The sequence below is a fragment of the Diospyros lotus genome, chromosome 5 (genome assembly GCF_014633365.1).
Source record: "Diospyros lotus cultivar Yz01 chromosome 5, ASM1463336v1, whole genome shotgun sequence".
NCBI classification, from domain to species: Eukaryota; Viridiplantae; Streptophyta; class Magnoliopsida; order Ericales; family Ebenaceae; genus Diospyros; species Diospyros lotus.
This window is the reverse complement of record NC_068342.1, coordinates 42,135,720-42,157,027: the sequence shown is the minus strand read 5'-3', so window position 1 is coordinate 42,157,027 and position 21,308 is coordinate 42,135,720. Positions and strand designations below refer to the sequence as shown.

At 43.0% G+C, this 21,308-nt stretch overlaps 1 protein-coding gene and 1 pseudogene across 1 annotated transcript; one reads left to right on the top strand and one right to left on the bottom strand.

Moving 5' to 3' along the window:
* The first annotated feature begins 15,711 nt into the window (after positions 1 to 15,711).
* On the top strand, positions 15,712 to 19,835 carry LOC127801599 (probable LL-diaminopimelate aminotransferase, chloroplastic; annotated as a pseudogene).
* LOC127801598 (AAA-ATPase At3g50940-like) lies at positions 19,440 to 21,299 on the bottom strand. Its single transcript, XM_052336865.1, has 2 exons — positions 20,316 to 21,299; positions 19,440 to 20,032 (listed from the first exon to the last, which is right to left on the bottom strand). Exons 1-2 carry the CDS (start codon positions 21,297 to 21,299, stop codon positions 19,550 to 19,552), a joined length of 1,467 nt encoding a protein of 488 aa, XP_052192825.1. The 3' UTR covers positions 19,440 to 19,549.
* Positions 21,300 to 21,308: the final 9 nt, after the last annotated feature.

The following is a 21,308-nucleotide window of genomic DNA, read 5'->3' as shown; positions in this document are numbered from 1 at the left end:
CGCGCAAATGCGCGCGGCCGCCCTTGTGCAGGGGCGCGCGCGGCTGCGCGCGCGCGGTCGTGCGCACGCCCAGCTGCGCCCGCGCAGCTGGGCGCCCCCGGGTGGGGGCACTCGGGGGTACCTCACCCCCGAGTGACCCTCTCTCGGGGGGAGGGCCGCGCGCAAATGCGCGCGGCCGCCCTTGTGCAGGGGCGCGCGCGGCCGTGCGCACGCCCAGCTGCGCCCGCGCAGCTGGGCGCCCCCGGGTGGGGGCACTCGGGGGTACCTCACCCCCGAGTGACCCTCTCTCGGGGGAGGACCGCGCGCAAATGCGCGCGGTCGCCTTTGTGCAGGGGGGCGCGCGCGGCTGCGCGCCCGCAGCCGTGCGCACGCCCAGCTGCGCCTGCGCCGCGCGCTGCTTGGCCGGGCGAGCGCGGAGGGTCGCGCTAGGCGCGCCCGCGCCCGCGCCCCTGGGTGGCCTCCTTCCACCGCGTGGCGCTTCCTCAGGCCGCCACGTGGCGCTTCCTCAGGTCGCCACATGGCACTTTTTCAGGCTGCCAGGCTTGCATCGCTCTTCAGTATTTTCACGCATAACAATAATAAAAGAAAGGAAAATGCTATCTTTCTTTCTTCTAATTAGCTTTTGCCTTAAAAGAACAACAACTTTGAGTTGCTTATATAGGCCCTCTAATTAGTCTATCTCTTGGATGTGCATTGGGTACACAGATTCATCACACACACGTGTACACATGCAATTACTAGTCTATGAAGTATATTAGATAAATATACATACAGAATTTGTGTGTGGAATTGAGAGAGAGATTTGAATTCTTCTGGTCATATATAAAAGTGACCACTGTAACTGTAACCTTTTTTATTACCAAAACTAAACTTTGGGGCATGCAGTTGACGTACGTATTAATTAATGAGTTAAGAGATCGAAAATTAGATGGGTTGATGGATTTATGGGTTTCCTTTAACATGGTAGTGCTGTGCTGGGCGTTGAAGGGCTGAGGGATGAGTGCAATAGTAGTAGTAGTAGACTAGTAATGAAATGTTCATTTATTGAGGAAGAATGCCTGTAGCATAATATTCACGGCCATTGCCTCTAATTCCATGACGTACTTTTCACGCCATTGACATCTCATTCCATGGGGTTTTAAGGATATATGAACCTTTAACCTTAATTAGCCCTTCGTTGAACTAGTAGCAAGGGCTTGGACGTAGTGTCCCACATGGGGACGATGCTCCTAACAACCCCCATTATTGAATAAATCTTTGGAAGTGTCTTAAGAGAGATGAAAAATAGAGACAATCTCTTTAGAAAATTAAGACTCTTTTGAGAGTCAAGAACGACGAGGTAAACAAACTTACCTAGATTGCATTCTCCAATTATAAAGGGGCGTCATGCTCACTCTCAATTTGCAACTATATATTGTTTTAGAGCCCACATATAGCAATGGCTAATTTAGGCATTAGAGAACTCATCTTGAAAATGCCCGGGGCAGGGGCAAGGGCAGTCCTTTCTTGAAGCCCATCAAAAGGATCACACTACTCATCAGCCTACTCGATCCCGTCTTTACTCTCCCATTGGTCCAAATCATTTACTCTTGAGAGGGTTGCGATATATGCATCATATATATATATATATATATATAGAAGAAAGATGGCTAGTACACTGATAGTACTGTTCATGCATGGTGTCACTTTTTTGCCAACTCTTTTGTTAGCTATGCCATTTAATACAGTATTTCTAGGCTATTTGGCTTAGCGGTTTGATTGCGTATAAGCTATTTTACAGCGTATAAGCTATATAGCTTTTGAAAGTTAAGTATTTGGTAAAAATTTTAAGCGTAAAAGCTACCCCGCGTAAAAGCTGTGATACCAGCATTTTTCAAAAGCTGGTACCCCCAGCTTTGCCCAAAAACACTGCTAGGTTGATTAATTAAAATACCAAAATGCCCTCACACCGTTGCATCTTCTCCCAACTCTCTTTCTTCCATCATCTTCTCCCAAGCTTTGCTCTACCATAACCACCGCCGCAGCCGTCGCCCCTCCTCCATACTGCCGTCGACGTCGTTGTAGTCCAGTTGGGCCACCGCAAGCAGCCGAAGTGTTGGTTGCGCCATCACTGCATAACTAGGTCACGCCATTGCTACAACCAGGTCGCGCTATCGCTGCATAACTAGGTTCCAGATCTGCCATAGCCCTCGCCGAGTGTAACGCCCCGCTCCTACTTACGGGTGTTACTCGTGAACAATCACCCGAATTGTCCACCTGCCCGGTCTTTGGTGAAGGGTGGACCATGTTTCAAGACGAAACATCCTAGGTGGGAGCTAGGCTCGTCCTTCCCTTCCCTGAACCCCAGGATTTACTAGCAGAATTGGGCTTTAGCCACACCGCATTGGCTATAAAGAAAATCTCATTCAGATGCCCAATCGCTATTTTCTCAATTATTTTTAATTCTTTTCTCATTCAAGAATTTTTACCGGGCTCCATAAAATCACCATTTAAATCAATCCATTGATTGATTACCAAATTTGAAGGAAAAACTCAAATTTTCAATTTTTCAAAATTTCGGCATTTTCTCAAAAAATGCCCGAAAAATCCCTTTATTTTGAAAATTCCTCCGGGGCTCAAAATCAATTTAGAAATGCCCTTTAATTCCCCAAAATTTCAAATTTTTAAAAAAATTTGGCCGGCGGGCCCCACGTGGGGCCCCGTTGGGCGCTGGCCGCGCCTGTCGCGCGCGCGGCCTCCCACACGCGGCCTCCAGTGCGCGCCCGCATGCGGGCTCGGCCGTGGCCGCCTGCGCGCGCGGCCCTGCCTGCGTGTGCGGCCCTGCTGCTTCCAAAAAAAATACTTTTTTTTTTTCTTGGGCCTCCTAACCCAATTTTTCCAGAAATAAAAATTAATAAATATGCTTCACATTCCCTCCATTTTTGCCTCTATTTCTCCATAATTAAGGCTTACTCCACCTCTTTGATTATTACACAACATACATCAAAGTCTCATTCCATTTCACACACGAGCCTTACACAACCTATTGTTGCTCACATAACAACATCCATAAATAAACACCACACATGATTAAATACAACAAATAGGCTTCCCTAAGCCATAAGGTCACAAATAAAATAATCACATGCCTAGGCTTCTTTAAGCCTTAACTTTACAACAAAAATAAAGGAAATATACTCCAAGAGCTTCCAACCACAAGCTTGCAACTTTTCCTTTTTCTTTTGACATAAAACAACCTACAAGGGGAGGATAAAACCTCATGAGCCACAAAGCTCAGTAAGGGTGCACATGCAAAGTAAATACAAGCATAACAAGTCTATGTAATGGCAAATGCATGCAAGCATGGTTAGGTTATTCCATCCTCACAACCCAACATGGTTTGAGGCATCAACCCACCACTTCTTTCCCACCTCCATGGCCATAGGTCTCATGTACAAGTAAAGCATGCAAAGAGATACATAAAAATTTTTGCAACCTACTTACAATGCAATGCAAGGCCTCCACCACTTGGGGCCATCCCTTACCTCATTCTTGAACCTTTAAATCTTCACTTCAAGAGAGATTCCATCTTCATTTTCTCCCATCTAAGATGGCATTCAAACAAGAACTCCCTTTACACTCAAGCATACTAAAATAAGGAGAAGAAAGAATGAGCTTGCCTTGATTTCTTCTTCTTCTTCTTCACTTTTCCCTCCATGGAAGACTTCTTTCTCTCTCTTTCTTTCCTTCCTTCTTCATTTCTTTCTTCAAATGGCCAAAGGAAGAGAAGACTTCCTTACTTGCCATTTTATACTTGTTTTCCAAATTTCAAGAATGTATCATAGCCATTCACTAAAGGCACAATCCATGTGCTTAAGGGAAAACTAAATCTCAACCATCCATTTTAATAAACAAGACTTCTCTCTCGGAGAAAACACAAGAAGCACAATCCATGCCATTTGGTCTTCTTAGATCTCCACCCTTGATCTTGTCTTGAAATCCAAAAAATAGAATTTCTTTTCTATTTATTTAATTTGGTCATTTCCCCCCATCACATGAGAGACTACTTTGAATAACATAAACACTTTCTTTCTCATTTAATAAAATCTCCATATTTTCCAAACATTAATGGGTGACCATTTTCCCATTTTCTTTTTGTATTTATTTAAATTTCATATTTTCCAAGGCATTAATGGTGACAATTTACCATTTTCTTTTGGATTTACTTTAATCCATATAATTATGCCTCTCATTAAATGCTTGAAAGACCAAAATCATTTCTTTTGCATTTAATTTAATCTCTCCATTTATACTTGAACAAGACTTTGCCAAGTGTCACTCTAAGACAAACTTGGCTTCCAAGCTTCCATCTCCACCATCCATGTGGCATCACCACAATTATCCACCAATTTAGGAAAAAAATATAATTATTTTCATAAATAATAGAATATCCACTATTTTCCCAATATTCCATAATTAAATTCCTCTATGGAATTAAATTCCAAAATTCCCAAAATACCTTTTGTGAATTTATTAATCCCATATATCTCCACATAAATACCAAATTGGGATTTTATTCACTTACACACCTAATTCCACATAGGAATTATTTTTAATTTATCAAAATACCCTTTATTGGACTTTACTATCCAAATTACCAAAATACCCTTTTCATGGGCATTCTCAATCTCAAGGATCCATCACCTTTTCAAGGGTATTTTTGGAAGTTTTCTTACTTCCTTTGCTATTCTCTTAACACCGATTACACCGGGTGTTACACCATCGACCCTCCTCCATTACTGGCGTCACCATCAGGTGCCGCCTCTAGCCTCGATCACGGCCTCCTCCTCCATCACCGGTGGCGTCCCCGATCTGTAACAGAGTATATACAATATATATAAATATATATTACATACAGTGTATATATATTGTATATATATATATTAATAGTAATATTTTTAAGAAAAAATAAAAGATGTATATATATTATGTTAATATATTTTTTAATAAGTATGTATAATTTATCTAATATTTAGAAATTAATTTATAATTTTTTTTATAAAAAAAATATTTTTATAAATTTTATTTAAATTATTTAATATCATGTCTATTTTAGTCTTTTTGTCAGTTTTGACAACTTATTAGCTTTTACAAACCAAATATATAACTATTAATTGACAGCTTAAAAGTACATTTATCCAAACACGTTATTAACTTAAACACTACACAACTTTTATTCTAATTGCTAATTAACTTAAAGCTACAATTAAAAACGGTAAGCCAATCAGCCTCTTCCATTCTCACTACTTCACTTTGCTTATCATCTCTCTACCCATTAGCTTTCCTTTCTCTCTGTCATTCTATCCATAGCGATTGTGTGTGTGTGTGTGTGCGCGCGCATGTGAAAGGCGAAGATGAATACCAAGTCTACCAGGATGAAGATGAAGATGGGGGGTTTATCTGCCAGTCCCAGGCAGCCACGACAGTGTGCGTCCCCGCCGATCCTCGCTCGGTGATAGCGCCGTAGCGGCCCAAGGCGGAGCACGCCAAGTTGATCAACAACAGCGTCGTCAGGTACGCTCGCCTGGTTGATCATCGTCGTCGTCGTCATCATCATCGTCATCATCATCACCACTCTCGTAGATTTAGTTCGGCCGATCATGACAAGATGAGATCATCAACCCCTGTGAGAAGTGATGTAAAAGCCATTCAGAAACCGCTGCCTCCAATGGCTTCCTCGAAGTCGACGGAGCAAGTGTTTCAGGTCAGCTGAATTTGAGCTATAACATGCTTACCGTAGTGTAGAGGGAGGATTAAGAGGGACTTTGATGAGATGGGTGGGTGTGTGTGTGTGTGAAATGTGTAGTTTCAGGTAGTGGTGATGAGAGTTTCTTTGCACTGTCAAGGCTGTGCTGGGAAGGTGGAGAAGCACATCTCCAAAATGGAAGGTACTTCATGCTTGTTGCCCAAATTAGGAAGGAAATGTTCCTTAATTACCCTACACATTAAAAACACAATATTCTTCTTATGAAAAATGTCCACTCCTTCCCCTTTGGTTATTGTCTTTGCTCTCATTTCCTCTCTCTCGTCAACTTGAACGGAACAATCGAGTCTCCCACCAATTGTCGCAGTCTTGACTAATCAAGACCCTTCATCTTTGTTCCGACCGGCGACCTACAAGTCACGATTGACTCACCCTTCTCCTTCTTTGATTGGCGACTCAGGATCGACTCACCCATCCCTTTCCTCTTTGCTTTGATTGGCGACTCGCGACTGGCCCATCATTCCTTATCCTCTTTGCTTTAATTGACAACTCACAATTTGTGCGTACAAGTGTGTATATGTATGTGTATGCCAGTCTCTGTATATATATATTTTGATCAAATATTTGTCATTGTTCATGTGTTTAATGACATGTATATATATATTTTGATTAGATATTTAGTCATTGTTCACGTGTTTAATGACACGTCTATTACACGTTTAAAACTGACTAAATAATTAATAGATATAAATTATAAAAATTAAATATTTAATATATTATATTTGATGTTAGAAAGTGATCAACATTTCATCTAAAGTTCTCAATGCGTAAAATATGAGTTTTGCTCAATAACATTTTGAAATCAATATTTAGCTAATGTGTAGATATATGTGCACAAATCATTTGGATATAGCCCCCAATTATAGTAATATTTTGCACTATTTTTGGGTCTTGCACCAATGTCACAAAAAATAGTGCGATTTTGTGCACCCCATTTAATGTGGGGAAACTTTACCCCATGTTAGTTTGGGGATAAAAAAGTCATTTTGGGGTCTCTCTTCTCCTCAACCCACCCTGTCTTTATCTCTGTCTCTCTCTCCCAACTTCCTCCTCTTCTCTCCCCTTCCCTTGCTCTCACCGCCGCCACTGCATCCTCCCTCTCTGAGGTGGTCAGTGAGGCGAGGCGATGGTGAGAGGGTTACTGGAGAAGAAGAGGGAAGAGGATAAAGGAGAGAGGAGAGGAAAAAAGAGAGGAGAAGAAATGAGGGTTGCGTGCAGTGACATGGCAGCGAGAAGAGAGGAGAAAGGAAGTGGCGACGACGACGAACGGCTTGTTGGAGAAGAAGAAGGAAGGGGAGAGAAAATATAAATTTGAAACAATTATGACATAGAACTTTAGTTCCATCTCTTCATTTGAGTTCTTAATTAATTCGCTTTGCCATAATTTATCATTGTTTCATTTTGTTACCAAAATTGTTTTTCTATTTTATGTTTCTTTGAACTTGTTACAGGTATTTTCTAAACCACTTTTTATGGACTAGAAACAGTCTAGTGGGTCGGCCCAATCCATCCAAAGCCTAGTAAGTCCCATGTTGAAGAACGTCACGGCAAGGTCGCAGGTCGCTTGGATTGGGTCAGATCGTGGGAAGTCTTAAGCTGTAAGACACACCGCCAAGCTACTTAGCTCGCGTCACGAGGTTATGGCGAATTTTTCAGAGGCGGTTAGAGAAAAAGTCAACATTCCTAATCCAAGGCAAACTAGATCCCTGATAATGCGGAATCCATTTCTGATTTTGTGGAGTTGATAAACAAATATTATCTTTATGATATTATCATTCCATTTTGGATTTTATTAAAATTTTAAACACCCCACATTATAAATATGGGTCAAAAACCATTGTATGGATATGATGAATAAGATTACTATTACTTTGCTGGAATAACCAGAGAACAGTCGTGGATTATGCATCATTCTGGTTGAACTACGTAAAAAACTTTTATGCATACAACTTATTATTTGTTCTATTTGTTTCTTCTCTTTGCATTTGTGTTCATTCTCTCAGTGCCAGCTAACAAACCACGGTCGACCAATTCTGAACGTCAACATTTTGGCGCTAGAGGAAGACCACGGTCGACCAATTCTGAACGTCAACATTTTGGCGCTAGAGGAAGGGCCTGCTCTAATCAATATCAATGTCAAGAGGAAGAAACACAAGGAGTTCTGAAGTGGTGGCTAATCAACCCGAAGACTATGTTAGCCAACCGCCGAAAGTTTTGCTAGTTGGGGGCACGGTCGTAGCCGTTGCAACTATCTTTGTTCCCCAGTTGGCAGGAGTTACCACCGGCATCCCCCCGTGGATTCCTTGCCCACTTGTGACTCCTATCTCTGGGATAGAGGCGATTCAGGCCTGGCAACAACGTCAAGAAGCAATGAAGAGTACAGTCATGCAGCTCGCTGATGTAGTTAGGGTGTTAGCCCAAACGCAGGTTCAAGCCACCTAAAAGCAGGTGGAGGTTGCGCCATCCAGGGGTGTCCTTCAGCCTCGGGGGGAAACACCTGTTCCAGATGGAAGGGAAGTTAGAGGAATGTCGCGACAGGCTGGGTTAGGGCATTCCTCAATCTCGTGGTCAAGAAGATTGAAGGAATGACGACCTTGGGGGAAAGAATTGGAGGCGCACCCCTCAGGTTTGAGGGTAAGGGTGAATCGTTACGGAGATCGCCGTGAAGAGGTTCATGAAGGGAGTCGGCGACGTGGAGATTCGCGTCGAGGAGAGAGCTCAGTTAGGGTCAGCCTGGGTCGCGGCACATATCGCAGTTCGCTGGATCCTGGGAATAAGAGACGACGTATGCTGCGAGATCGCTATTCGCCAGAGCGAGGTAGTAGATGGGAGAGGCGATCTCCCATTGGGCGATCTATGGATCAGGACCCCACCGTGGAGGAGTTACTGCAGAGGGTCCAGTAGCTGGAGGCGAGACACGGGGTTCATGATCGGAGGGAAGACCGCGGAGAGAGGACCCCGTTCTCCAGGGAAATCGAGTTGGAGCCTCTCCCTCGCAGATTCAAGATCCCTATCATCCCTCAGTACAATGGAGATGGTGATCCATATGACCATCTGGATGCCTTCAATGTCCAGATGGACCTGCGGACTTCTAGTTCGTTAGTGAAATATCGTGTCTTCCCCGCGACCCTGAGACATATACCTCAAACCTGGCTGAGGAGTCTCCGTTCTCGCAGTATCTGTACTTGGGAGGAATGTCAAAGGAAGTTTATCAGACAATATAGATTGCTTAGGAGGTAGTTCGCCCCGTCATGTCACCTCGCTACAGTGTTCTAGCGGTCTAACGAATCCTTGAAGGATTACATTGAGAGGTTCAGGCGTGAGATTAATAATGTTGAGAACCCATCGAACGAGAGTATTTTGATCGCGATATCTGCGGGGCTTCGGAAAGATGGGAAGCTCTATGAGAGCATCTATAAGTCCCCCGTAAGGGACCTAGGTGAGTTCTACAAATGAGTTGCAAAGGAGATTAGATGGGAGGAAACTTTTGGCTCGAGGAAGCAAGGTAACCGAAAGGATGGACCTGGAAACACTATCCAGAGCAAGAAAGGGGGCAATGGCGACAATGACAAAGGGGGCCAGGGGCGAAATCCTAATGATTAGGTCGCTAAGAAAGTAAGGAACGAGCAAGGAGGCGAGCGACCTTTGCGCTAAGGTTGCTATGAGAACTACAGTATCTTGTCTGACACTCAGTATAAGATTTTCGCTGTTGAGAAGAACAAGGAGGACTTTGGGAGGTCTAATCCCATAAGGACCCCCAACAGATTTAGGAATAAAGATAAGTTTTGTGCCTACCACAACGAGGCGGGACACAACACCTCCGAGTGTTGGGCATTAAAGGATGCAATTGAGGAATTGATTAGAAGAGGTCGCTTGTGTGATTATGTGGTACGATCAGGAAATCAGCAGCCAGCTCGATTAGAGCCTCATCAAGCACCAGAGCAGGATCAGACACCCACGGTAAGAACTATTTTTACTATTCATGGTGGGCCTCATATCGCAGGAACTTTTAATAGATCTCACGAACGTTGTGTTCGGGAGGCCGGACACCTTCTACTTGCTGGATATGACGGATTGTCTAAGAAAGCCAGAGTGGCCCCAAACGACGTCGTCTTCACAGAAGGGGATGCCAAAGACGTGCACTGGCCTCATAATGATGCTCTTGTGATTCGAGCTCGAATTGGTAATATTGAAGTGCGGAGAATTATGGTAGACACAGGCAGCTTGATGAATGTAATGTACAGTGGATGCTTTGACTAAATGGGCCTGGGGTCAGATTAGCTGATGGCATCCCCAGAGCCACTTTATGGTTTCACTGGAGATGCGATGACTCCGACGGGACGTATCAAGCTCCCACTTACGGTTGGAGACTCAGATCGCCAAGCTACGGTGATGACGGATTTCTTGATCATCGATTGCTCTTTCGCATACAACGTCGTTATGGGGAGGCCCACAATGAATGACCTGAATCTGGTCGTCTCGACCAAAGTTCTGGTAATCAAATTTCCATGTTCCCAACGGAATATGAAGTGACCAGTTAGCGAAGAGCCACATTCGACCCAGAGAACAATGACCAGCCACTGACTGCAAACCTAGATTTACTTGAGAAGGCAAGGGAGCTAGCTCGCATAAGGTTGGCCACCTATTAACAGCGGGCCGCGAGGTATTATAGCAGGAGGGTTTGAGTTTGGTGCTATAATGTCGATGATCTCGTGCTGCACCTTGTTCTTCCTAGAGCTTGCAAGGCCAACGACGGGACACTAGGCTCGAACTAGGAGGGCCCCTATATTATCAAAGAAAACCTGGGCAACGGTGCGTATCATTTGACTAGCATGAATGGAGCCGAAGTCCCACGAGCTTGGAATGCAGAGCACCTCAGACCATATTTTCGGTAAGCGACACTTTTTCTTTGTGTGATATTAATTATTGATTGATGTTTTGTTTATTCTGACATTACTCCGTTAATAAATTGAATTCCTGATTATTACTATCAAATCCTATTATGTCCACCTTTTGTTAAAAAATAAGAGGTAGGAAATAAGATAAATTCGGGGTTGAAAGGACTATGGTTTGCGAGCTAGGGCTCATTCATCTTGGCCTATGCGCCATAGTTCATGGCTTTTCTGAGCATTCATCTTAGTCCTCACCCTAGGCCATGGTTTGCAAGCTACGACCCATTCATCTTGACCGCAGAGTCATGGTTTAGCGCTTACTAAGCAACCATTTCGGTAAAAAAAAAAAAAAAACTTATAAGTCATGGTTCACTAGTTGAGGTCCTCTCATCTTGGCCAAGAAGTCATGGTTTGCGACCTGTTTGGGTGTTCATCTTGACCTCAATCAACTTCTGAAGCCATGGTATGTTAGCTGAAATTAGATTATGATCTACCTGGACATATAACTTGGTAACGGAATATAATTCAATCAAGTTCTCTCCCGAGATATGATGCTTTAGCTGGGGTCTGTTCTCGTTTGCCTAAACATTATTGACGACTTATCGGACATGCAGCTCAACCCTTTTATTTATTTTTACTTACGATTATTCAACTTTTGAATAGTGAGATAATGCGCATCCGAATTAACTTGGACGTTGATATCCGCAGCCCATTTAGCTTGCAAAGGTTGAGTTAGATTTGCTTTTGAAATAAATATTAAACATGTTTTTTGTGTTTCACTTTCAGCTGACAACAAAAGTTACACTAAGGAAAGTACGAGTGACAAGCAAGCATAATTTGTCTATATATATATATCAAAAGTTGGTACAAAGAAGAAAACTTGACACCCAAGTAGTCTAGAGAGTATTAACTCGGAGGAACGACGTCTTGGGGAGCCAGGTCTTCTGCGACTTCAGGAGGATGGTCGGCCCCTATCTGATTAGGCACGAGCGAATTGGGGGCAACCTCTTTATTTGCGGCCTTGGCAACGAACTTCCTCACTTCCTCGACCGCCTTTTCACCAAAGAAGGAGAAGTTTAATTTTGGATGCTCCTCCCACAAGGTGAAGAGAAATTGGCTCCAAGTCTCGGACTCGACCTCCTTGCGCTCCTTAGCGACTCGGGCTTCAACTTCGGCATTTATTTGCACGACCTCCTCTCTGATCTGCTCGGCCTCCTGTCTCGCTGCCTCTGCCTCATTTGATGTAGCGTCAGCTTCTTGCCGGGCTAGCTCTAGCTCGGTCCTTATTTTGCTTAACTCTGCTTCAACTTTGTTGAGCTTCGAAGTGGCGGAGGACAGGCCCATTTTGTAAGCTGCTTTCTCGTGAGCCAGCTCGTCCCCAGCCTCCTCCTTAGCCCTCTCGGCCTCCCTCACGCGATCCTCCAAGCCGTTGGCGATGTTCCAAGCCCTCTTGGATTCATTGGTCAGGAAGGCCAAGCTATCTTCCAGCTTCATCTTCTCCTTCCTGTGCACCTTTACGACGGCCTCGAGTTACTCTTTATCTTTGGCAAATCGAGCGATCTCTTTCCTTTGTTTCAAGGCGCCTAGGGAAACCTGCAAAGGATGGAAGATTAGTACATGAGAAAAAAGATGAGTGATATCAACGAAGTCAAATGAAGATTCTTACCAAGAGGCTGTGATGAGCTACATAATTGGAGAACGCTTCACCCAACACGTCCTTTCTGTCCAGAGTCTTCGTAGAATTACCCAGGATCTTGCCCAAGTCGTTGAGGAGGACGTCGAAGTACGACCCCCCAGCTACGACCTCAGACACGACTTTCTCGGAAGAAACAGCTCCCTTCTATCTCTTTTTCGGTCGGGTTTGTTGAGTAGAAAGCGAGGTGGAAGAGGTTTTCTTTTTGCTCTCAGCAGCGAGAGCGGCTCGAGTCTCACCGAAAGGAGCTTTCCCACGAACATCAGTTTGGACCTCGTGTGCTGGAACCTCCTCACGATCAGCTGAGACAGCGGCCACGGCAGGAACCGGTTTTGGTGAAGTCTGTATAGTTGCTGCCATGGAAGTCGAGCTTGGAGGAACAGTGTCAGCCATCTCATAGAGCCCCCTAGATTGGGACCCCTCTCCTCGAATAGTCATAGTAGGCGAGGGCAACGGGGCATCGATAGTGGAGCTCGCAGACTGTCCGGACTTGCAGAGCTTTAGCTTCACCATCCTCGAATTTTCCGCTACTTCCTGGCCTAGGCCCTGGCTTGCGTCAACCTCTTCAAAGACGAATTTAATCTCTTGTCGGCCTCGGACTCCGATGTCTCTCTTTTCGTCAACAGTCTTAATATCGAGGGAAGGTGCGAGATGATACTCACGTAGCAAATAGTCGGTGAGCTTGTTGTTGTCGTCGTTCGTCTTCTTCTCAGCAAGTGCCTTGAGCTCCTTAGCTTTGGCTTTGGTAAGCTCGGGTTTTCCTCCAGTAACGTCTGCGAAGTAAAAAAAAATATATTATTACAAAATAATATTATGATAGATAGAAAGAAAAGAAGAAGACAGTGATAGTTAAAGCTCATTTACTGGGCATGAGCACAAAGCCGAAGCTTTAGAGACTAAAGAGGGAGGAGCAAGAAATGAAAAACCAATGGGTTTTGTAGTCTCCCACATTGGATTTTCCCTTAAACTTGCCCTGGGGGAGGAGTCCTTTGAAGTCGGAAGGACGAGCTCTTACATGGTATAACTCGTCCTTGGCACTCTTGAAGGAATAAAGGCTTCTAATGATTTTGGGAGAGGGAGGGGAGCGACCCTCCCTCATGAGGAAGATAGTTAACGAGGTTCGTTGAGCATATGAGTTCGGGGTGAGCTAAGAAGGGGAAAGTTTGAGGTCGTTTAAAAGGCCTATAAGGTATGGGAGGATTGGAAACCTAAGCCCGGACTCTAAATGTTGGGGGTTGACAGTGACAAATCCCTTTGGGCGGAAGGCTGGGTGGTCTTTTAGTGAGGGGACCATCACGCAACAACTAGTGGGCAAACAGTACTCCCTCGCGCACGACTTGAGATTGTCAAAAGTCATCTCGGAGGGGTAGTGCTTGAACACCTCGCGAGTTGCGCGCTCATCAGAAGCTTGTTGGCTCGCGACAGGGTCGAAGGATGTGGTAGTTCCCTCAGTAGCCTTAACACGATGAGAGGTCATCTCTTGAACGGTCTCCATCCATCCTTCGCACGGCTTCGAAGAGCTCAAAGTATCCATGTCCCCTATTTTGTAGTTGCGACACCTTTGACCAGAGGAGGACATCTACAATAAATTTAAGAGTCAAGTCGCTAGAAGCAAACCAATCCCCACAAGCTAAAAAAATAAAAAATAAAATAAACCTAGGGACATTTTCTATCTGACAGGTTGCGCGCTTTGCAACAGGGGGACTGCTCAAGGTAGGTGGGGTTGAGTCTACCAGCCCGTTAGACCTCTAAAGCAAAATGGAGCTACTCCTATGGTCGTCTAGCCCGAAGGCCCAAAGAACACCTCATCAGACACTCTAAAAGACAACCATCACCACAAGGCTAGCGGGTTACGAAAAGCTTACCGTTCCGATTGATCGTTGCAAAAGCTAGAAGGAAGCGGCAATAACCGGTGGAAACGCAGCAATTATCTTCGAAGTGGAAGATGGGAAGCTTTGAGTCAACCACCAATGGGGTCTCAAAGTCGGAAGGAAGAAGAAGAGTGCAGGAGCAAGAGTCGTTTCAAAATAATACAGTGAGAGGGAAAAGAATTCCCTCACGCTTATATAGGTTGGGTTGTTCCACCGTTGGATGGAGAGACCGATGAGTTGTCCTAGATCTAACGGTGACATGTAGAATCATGGAACCCATGGATGTAATGATTAAGCAGTTACGAGGAACGTGCGCATTAAATGCACTTCAAACAAGGTGTGCGACATGAAACGACGTGATTTGAAATGATTGGGCAGAAGCTTGAAAGGGGGATTGACAGCTCGCGTATCCCGCTTCAATCAGCATACATTAGCTTCTAGCCCGAGGATCGCACTGTGAGCTGGGGGGCTAGTGTTACAGGTATTTTCTAGACCACTTTTTATGGGCTAGAAATAGTCTAATGGGTTGGCCCAATCCCTCCAAAGCCTAGTAAGTCCCATGTTGAAGAATGTTGCGGTGAGGTCGCAGGTCGCTTGGATTGGGTCAAATTGCGGGGAAGTCTTAAACTGCAAGACACGCCGCTAGGCTACTCAGCTTGTGTCACGAGATTATGGCGAATTTATCGGAAGCAGTTAGAGAAAAAGTCAACATTCCTAATCCAAGGCAAATCAGATCCCTGATAATGCGGAATTCATTCCTGATTTTGTAGAGTTGATAAAGAAATATTATCTTTATGATATTGTCCTTCCATTTTGGATTTTATTAAAATTGTAAACACCCTACACTATAAATAGGGGTCAAAAACCATTGTATGGGCATGATGAATAAGATACTGTTATTCTGTCGAAATAATTAGAGAATAGTCATGGACTAGGCATCATTCTGGCTAAACCACGTAAAAAAATTTCATGCGTACAACTTATTATTTGTTCTATTTGTTTCTTCTCTTTGCATTTGTGTTCATTTTCTCAGTGCGAGCTAACGAAACATAGTCGACCAATTCTGCACATCGACAAAACTTAATGCAAAATAACAGCACTTGCACTTTGTTTGTACCCTGACTGAAGATATCCAGTTCATGTTTTTAATAGAACTTTTAAGAGTTTCATTCTCTCTTTATTGAAGATATTTATTTCCTTTTTATTCTTTTCCTCTATTAATGAAATCACTGTTTTAGCACGGATGGCTATGTGATGAAATTGTGCTTTATAACAGGCTTATATAGATTCAAGTGTCATAATTGGTCAGGCAGGTGATTTTCAATATGAAACAGGGAAGTATACAAACATTGAGTACATGAAATATGGGCCTCAGAATATTTTCTTTCCTGATCTGTCAAATACTTCAAGGACAGACATCATCTTCTTCTGCACTCCAAATAATCCAACTGGCTAAGCAGCATCCAGGGAGCAATTAGAGCAACTTGTGGAATTTGCCAGGGAAAATGGATCAATCATCGTGTATGACTGCCTATGCTGCTTACATCACAGATGAGAGTCCTCGATCGATATATGAAATTCCCGAAGCCAAAGAGGTAGATGTGCCATGTAGTTTTAAATGTTTTCTTTTTGCCCCTTTTTCATTAGATACTCATGTTCGTAGTTTTTGGTTATTCAGCAAAGAGCAACTAAAATGTTGAAGAACCAACTTTTGAACATCTACAATTATTTATATGGTGATTTTCTCATTCAGTGGTTAATATCTTCACTGCCACTAGCAATTAACCATCTCGTGGGCATATGATCTCTACTGCAATTGGCAACACTTTCCACAAAGTAATGTTGTTGTTCTGCATAACATTCCCTTAAACAATCTTGAAAATATCAAAGCTTGCTTAACATTGCCATAAGTTAATTATCACTTATGGAGTGCATTCCACTGTCCATCAAAAAGCATACGCGCACTACTCTCCCTGACACCCTAAACCCCCTCCAAATGAATGCCACAAAAGTTTGTTGCTGTTGCTGAGAAATATCATAGTTCATATGGTTGCATCATAGCCAATCACACATAAGGATAATCTCATCTAACTTAGCTTTGAGTGCTTTATTGGTTGCAATTGAAGTTTCTTCATTCTCCAAGCTTGCTGGGTTCACTGGTGTCCGACTTGGTTGGACAGTGGTACCGGAGGAGCTCTCATTTTCAAATGGATTCCCTGTGAGAAATGATTTCAACCGTATCGTTTGCACTTGCTTCATTGGTGCTTCCATCATAGCTCAAGCTGGTGGGTTAGCATGCCTTTCCCCAGAGGGTGTCAAGGTAAGTTTCTCTTAACAGCAGCATCATGATTTACAACTATGAATATGCCTTTCAAAAATAAATAAAAAACTCCCAACAATTTTGCAATTTTCCTGTATCGAGTGTTCCATTTCAGCTTACTCTTGTGGTTTTGGCATATTGCACAACTCTAGCGAACTTAGTATAAAGGAATTATCCACTAGAAAGTACATTCAGGCATCCACAGGTTAGCTGAAATGAGAAATTAATAGCTCAAAGAGAGCAACCCTATTGGACCTCCTACTTGTCCCGTAGGACCCTGCCCAATGGCTGTGATACCTGCTTCTTTTCAAGGACATTTTTCTATGAAGTACAGATGCATTTGGATAGGCTGCAGAATCACACTTGAAGCTACATATCACTCAGTCTTGTGCTACATGAACTTGGATGAGTGTTTAGTACGGATATATGTTAACAAGTGCAGGACTTGGTTGATTCTCATTCAAAAGGCATGAAGGGGGAGGTTGTGTTTCATGCATAATTTCATAAAAAGCTATTTTCTTGGATTCTATTAACTGTACTCGCAATGATCTAACCATGTTAAACACAACCTCCTGTTCCAACTTTGTAGGCATACTTCTTAATTGTCATACTTAAAAAAGTTTTCTTTTAGGCAACGCTATCTCTGGTAGACTAGTACAAGGAGAATACTCGAATCTTGGTTGACTATTTCGGTTTGCTTGGCTTGGAGGTATATGGCAACGTAATTGCGCCATATGTTTGGGTTCATTTTCCTGGTTCAAGGTCTTGGGATGTGTTCAATGAGATTCTTAAGAAGACACACACAATCACAGTTCCAAGAAGTGGGTTTGGCCCCGGAGGTGAAGAATTCATACGGGCTACAACTTTTGGACGCAGGGAAACCATACTAGAAGCATCGGCAAGGTGAAAGAGCCTTTTTCCATATTTAAATTAAGGTTTCATCCTGCTTACCTTACCATCATCCCTTGCATCTGTGACTGTTCAATTTAGTAAACTTGAGGTCTGTAGAATAATTCGAGTTTTACTTGCGTTTCTGTCTGTCAAATGTTGATGTGCTATTTTAAAAGAAATATAGATGTTCTTATGCTCAAACTAAAATTTGTATATGTTATGTATGAATCTAATTGGGGGCTCAAGTCCAGCTGATCCAATTGGTAATTGCATCTGATTCAAATGGGCTTGATAGGTCCTGCCTTTTCTACATGAGATTCATTAGGGATATTTATCGGTACGTTCTTAGGTATCTACCTTTTCTATACCGCCGTTTTATAATACTTTATTTGTTATCTCTATCTTCATCTCCATTAGATAATAGCGATATTCATCAGGTAAATAAAGATTATTTGTCATAATTTTTTTTTTATAACGTAGAAAATTCGAGGGGTTCTCAGTGACGGTTTTTGGTTTGAACTATTCTATTTTCTCTAAAATCTACGATCCACACTAGATCTGTACTACGTGTATAGACAGGTTTGTCGTGAGTCGAAACTCAAGACTTGGTCCTTCAAATATACATAAGCGAGCTAAAGCTCGAGACTTGGTCCTTCGAATATACACATGCGATTGCATAATTCTGCACGGAGGCAGAATTAAACTCACAATCTCGCGATATTTTAAGTTTCTGAACGCATGCGACCCCCAAGTGTAGTTGCAAAATAGAAAAAGGTACTACAAGTTGAAGAAGACCAATAAATACAAAAAGATTGGGTGTCCTGTAAGCTAAATAAGTACTCCTAAACTCTAATTAAGTAATTTAGGGCTGCAGTTATATTCAGTCGAAAAAGATTAGGCGTCCTGAGTAACTGCCGCAAGCCCATGAAATTGGAGCAGCCCTTTTCCAATTCGGGCCACTACTATCTGTATATACGGCCTTGGAAGCTTGTTGACTGTTGTCGGATCGCGCTAATGCTGCTGCGTCTGCAATCTGGATCGTCACCTGAAAGCTTCTCCTCCATTTTTGCTGGAATGGAGGTAAGTAGGGCACGGGCTCGCCATTGTCTTCCTGTATGAGCTCTGAGTGGAGCTCTTGTTCATTATCTGTCTATGTGGCAGTATCATAGACTCTACATATTGGATAAACCTGCCAATAACCATAAGTCAAGGCTAGGATTGGAATTCATTCTTTGCCTAAGGTCTGCCAAGCTGCAGGGAGCCTGCTTCTTAATTTGTGGTAGCAGAAGCAGAGTCCCGTCTGCAGTTCTAGTAATAGTTTTGTGCGGGTAGCCTGCCACCTATTCGACGAAATGTCCAAGTGACTCTGCAAGTAGTACACATTCACGTGCTTCCCAAAACATGGCCTGCGTTCATACGCCTAATTTTTCCATTATATGGAATTTACCTGGCTTTTGTTGCTCGTAGGACACAAACAAGAGGTCCATTCGATTAAATTCACCATGTGATTGAGATGGAAAATTTGTAAATATTGAAAATGTTGTATTTTTTAAATGAGTTTTGAAATTATAGTATTTCTACGAAAACTTGATGGAACCTTGGACCATTAGCCTCGAGTTGGATTTGATAGAATCCTTTGTAAATGCTACAATTTTAAAACTTAGCTTTCAAGCCATTTATAAAAATGCTACAAATTCTTCCAAGTTAATATCTGTAGTGAATTCACGCCAGCTAACTGCACAAAACTTGCTCCTCTGCATTTAGCCATCTGAAACTCACTATTGGCCATCGTTGCATTTATTCACCAGGGATGGCTGACTGGGGAGAGATTGTGGCATTTTTAGAAGTGGTTTAAAACTTGTAGCATTTTTAAAATAAGATGGGAAATGTAGGTACTTTTAAAAAAAAATTGGATTTGAGATTCATACTAAGAAGCAGAGCAAAGCTACATGCTGACCAAGGAGTGTACTAATCATAGAAAAGCCTGTCATTATTATAGTTTATTTTTGGAATTAGCATGCAAGTTCTTATTTGAGTTCTACAGGCCAGACATTTATTGCATGCACATTGTTGAAGCCATTATCTTCTGTTTCTTCCACATCTCTTTCGTGCCTTCCTCATATTCTTCTCAATTTTGATTTCAGCTTCTACCTTCACTTCCTGGCTTTTCATCACTACTTCTTTTTCTCCTTCAGCGTTGGCTTTGTCATGATCAATTTTCTTTGCTTGCAGGAACTTGATGAGTTCGGCAAGAGCTATATCTGCTTGTTCACTTTTCATGAGCTCTTCTGCAATTTCTGCTGGGGTTGCCTCCACTTCTGTTATGAGCTTCTCGATTTCAGGGAACATAAAGTGACTGGTAATGCCAAGGTAGTTGGAAGCAAGGATCTTGAACCCATCAGGAGTGCAGTAGGACATGTGGATGTGCATGTCCATTCGGCCTGGTCTCAGCAATGCAGGGTCTAATCTGTCTTTGTGATTTGTCGTGAATATGAGTATCCTCTCATCACCACAACTTGACCAGAGTCCGTCGACAAAATTAAGAAGGCCCGATAGTGTCAACTATCAATGAGAATGATCATCATCAGTATGGTAAATTTAGTGTAGTTAAAGCTATATGATTCAACTAAATTTAGTGTAGTTAGTGAAAAGAGGAGTAGCGAAGAGATAGAGGAAGATAATGAAAAAAATAAGAACTTGATGGAGACACTTAGGTAGATAAGGTCACAGATAGATATGAATGGAAAGCTAAAATTCATGTAGTCCCATAGTGGGATAAAGGCTTAGTATGTTGCTATTGTTGTTACTTGTTATAGTGAAATGAAGAATGATCCTGCAAATTTACCTGGTTGTCACCTTGATTGTATCCTGCGTCTTGTCGGTTTTGAAAATCGCTGCTGCAATCAATGTCCTCTATCACAAGAATTGATCGATTTGAAGTAGAGAGCAAAGCCCTTCTAAGGCCTGAATCGTAATGGATATTTGTGAGCTCCATGTCGTAGACATGGAATTTTAGGTAGTTGGCCATGGCTGCAATCAAGCTCGACTTGCCTGTGCCAGGAGGTCCATACAACAAGTACCCGCGCTTCCATGCCTTGCCAACTCTCCGGTAAAATTTTCTCCTCCTCGTGAACCTGTCCAAGTCCTCAATGAGTTCCTTCTTGAGTTTTGGATCCATAGCCAAGGTCTCAAAAGTGGATGGATTGTCCAGATTGACTGAACTCCATAACCCTGACAATGAGTAGAGCTTCACCACCTTGTTTCCTTCTTTTATGCAATTTGATCGTTCCAACACATCAGGCAAGTAAGAACTCAGTACCTTGTCCTTGTATTTCTTATGGTAGCTAAGCTCAATTGATCTCTGCTCAACCTTTTCTGCAGTGAAGCCACCTTCATAGTCAGTGCTTGTCTTTTGTGTCTCGGTACATATCATTTGCCAAACGAGCTCAATACCTTCAAAAGTATCGATAATCTTCTCCCCCTTGTTGATAGTGACACTGAGGCTCTTTTCTCCTGGTGCTTTGGATACCTTAAGCCGTGCAACCGTCGGGCTGATCTTCGTCCTCAGGTAGATTTCAGAGGCCTCAAACATTTCATTGAGAGAGAGTCCATTGTATTCATCAATCACAAGAGTCACCTGGCACGAAATGTTTCCCATGAGGGCATGAAATTTGGATAGGATTCTCTCTTGGAGTGGTTGGGGTATGAGGTGATTGGTAACATTCTGGACTTCACTCAGCATGGTCCGAACCAGCATGGATGCTGCTGCAAAAGTGGTGTATGCTGATAGAAGTGATGATGATGAAGGCATGTTTGGTAAGGAGAGCATGGCTCAAGG

Coding starts and splice junctions, on each gene's coding strand:
- LOC127801598 (XM_052336865.1), bottom strand. CDS start 21,299: ATGCTCTCCTTACCAAACATGCCTTCATCATCATCACTTCTATCAGCA. Junction 20,033..20,315: donor ACAATCAAGGTGACAACCAG/GTAAATTTGCAG, acceptor TCTCATTGATAG/TTGACACTATCGGGCCTTCT.